This window comes from Garra rufa, chromosome 4, assembly GCF_049309525.1.
Source record: "Garra rufa chromosome 4, GarRuf1.0, whole genome shotgun sequence".
NCBI lineage: Eukaryota > Metazoa > Chordata > Actinopteri > Cypriniformes > Cyprinidae > Garra > Garra rufa.
Genome location: NC_133364.1, coordinates 56,636,854 through 56,639,473, shown reverse-complemented (window position 1 = coordinate 56,639,473; position 2,620 = coordinate 56,636,854). Strand labels below are relative to the sequence as shown.

The following is a 2,620-nucleotide window of genomic DNA, read 5'->3' as shown; positions in this document are numbered from 1 at the left end:
TAGCTGAAGTTCTGAAGAACGTACCATCGCGAAGCATGAAAAACAGTCGGTACATATTAGACAAAATGTCTAAAGCTAAAGGACTGAGCACGTGGAATGACACGGGGGAATTTGTGTTTAAGGGTAAAACCTTACACGGCTCACATATGGTCGATTTGATAAAAAACATCACGGCGCCACACCAGGTCCGCAATGACAGAAGACCATTAGGATGGTCAGAGTTTTTACAAGCGTTCGCTGAATTAAACATACCGTTTTCTATGGTACCTAATCAGGACGTTAGACGTACAATCGGATATTTAAAAAACAAACCCAGAGACCTCGCACAGACGCCTGAGACTGGCTCGTCTTCTAAAAAGGCAATTAAAAAGAGACTATCGCGTATTATGGCAGATGAGCCAGTGTTCAAATCACCGACTATTGATCGTAGACAATGGTTGGAATTTTAATGTGATGTATGCATGTTGTTAAAATAAATTTGTATGTACATCCATTGTTAAAATAAAATGTCTGTGAAACTGGTATTTTGGTTTAAGCGTTTTTATTTATGGTTATGCATCCTGAATGTATTACATGTTTGTATACAATGAATACACGAAAACATTTTTTCTTGACACACATTCTTAGATTGTATTTTTTTCACAAAGAGCGTTACCATTTTATCATTTTTAATATAATCATCATCGTACAAGTTCATCACATAGTTATAGTCATGACCCCTGGCTAAATGATAGAGGAAAAACACACAATGCTGACCGCATACGTTTGATGTAAAATCCTGGACCTGTCTGGTAGAATATAATACAACGCTAGCGTTGGTTGTTAAAAAGTTTTTGATGTACGGTGGAAAGTGTTCACTATCAGGGGTATTGCCGTAACTGTCGAAAAAACATCCTGACCCCTCTCGAGTCAAATAAACGGCTATCCAGTGTTCCCCCTCCGAGTCTGACGGATCCGTGTTAACGATGGTCATCGCGGGTAGGCTTTTTAGAGGTGTTTCAGGTAAGTGATCGCAAGGAAGGACTCCGAGAAAATGAGTGTTACAAGATATTTTGTCCATAATACCCGTAAGTTGCAGGGTGTTCATTTTCTGTTCAGTAGTAATCAAGCAGGACTTGTCTGCGATTAGATATTTCGAGTAAGCTGTCAAAAACGGCGTAGGTCAGAAGATTTATAGTATGCACCAATGGTTGTTTGAACCGTACTTCCAGTCTGATATTGCCTGACTTGACGAGCGATATGTGCTGACCGCAGTCTTCGTCGGGTGTGAGGTTAAAGGCGTAAAGCGAATAGCCTTTCAGAAATTCCTCTCTGTTTATAGAGAGAGCCTGATTTTTAAGATGTCTACCGGTCGCTGTAGCCAACTGATAAAACTCTCTCACGGCGGCTCCTGAGGAAAAGTTCGGTTGTAGAGGTTTGGCAGGTATTTGTTGACCGTCTACGTAGAGGGCCAGGAATTCCAAATCGTAATGTTTAAACGCAAACGGATTTTTATCATAGGCCCCAGTGAAGGCGTCGTTATCCACCATAGCCAGAACGATTGATTTTGGCAATGTCCCCAAAAACAAATTTTCTTGATTCGTGACGCGGGACCCTGAGGGTATGGAGAAATTTTTCAGGCATACCCTGTCTATGGGGTACTTTGCCGTCGTCGTGAGCAGGGTCTGGGTATGCGCTAGTCTCACGGACGGTGATACAGTGACTTTCTTGACAAAAAGTGAGGCCGACACAATATTTAATTTATAAGCCTCGTCGTCTCCGGTCATCAAGCAGAATTCGTCTTTACCTTTGATCATTCGTATTTTTATGTCGACGCCGTTTAGCATTAATTTTTCCTGAAAGAAAATATCGCTGTGAATAGGCGCTAGCAGTTCCACTACTTTGCTTCCGGTAGTGTAGCGAGATCTCTTGGTCAGTCCATTGTTGCGACCTGTGGGGTCGGTTTCGTCCATGTTACCCGCTGTGTCTTTGAAAAACAACCCAGATGAGAAAAGCGTCTCCAGAGTGTCTTTGCTGTAGTTGATAAGACTCTCGATGATACATCGGTATGGGTAAGTGCTCGAGCTCTGAGATATCAATCGATCCCCAAGGCTGATGTCTACTTGCGAAAATATAGTGGCCCCAGGGTAATTAATTAGACCAACCTTTGCGGTGTCGGCTATATCGCCCCCGTTAGGTTTTGTGATTTTAAGTCTTAGAAAAAGCAGCGTGTTATTGAGGTCGATGTAATCTTCCCCGGTCCCTGCGATGAAAAACTCCAGAGGCGACGATTCCGATATGGCCGATAAAGGAGGTACTTCTAAATAGGCATTTTTCTCGATAACCGTTTGGGTCATCGGTACTGTGAACAAATCCAGCTCCGACTTAATACACTCCCCAGACATGCGGTGCAGTAGAGCCATGTTAGAATATGGTTTTTACGAATTTCGTAGCGTTTCTCTTCACAGACTTCTTACGCTTACGGCTCGTGACTGTGGTCTTCTTGGAGGTGCGCTTTGTTTTCTTTGCTCTCTTTATTGATTGACCACGCCTTCTTATACCGGGAGGTTTAGACAATCTCTTACGAGCCATGACCATGAGTCCTGAACCGTCTTGAGCTTTGAGGTTGTCGTCGGATGAT

General features: G+C 42.9%; 1 protein-coding gene across 1 annotated transcript; it reads right to left on the bottom strand.

Moving 5' to 3' along the window:
* Positions 1–1,094: 1,094 nt before the first annotated feature.
* LOC141333045 (uncharacterized protein F54H12.2-like) lies at positions 1,095–2,402 on the bottom strand. Its single transcript, XM_073837990.1, has one exon. It carries the CDS (start codon positions 2,400–2,402, stop codon positions 1,095–1,097), a length of 1,308 nt encoding a protein of 435 aa, XP_073694091.1.
* Positions 2,403–2,620: the final 218 nt, after the last annotated feature.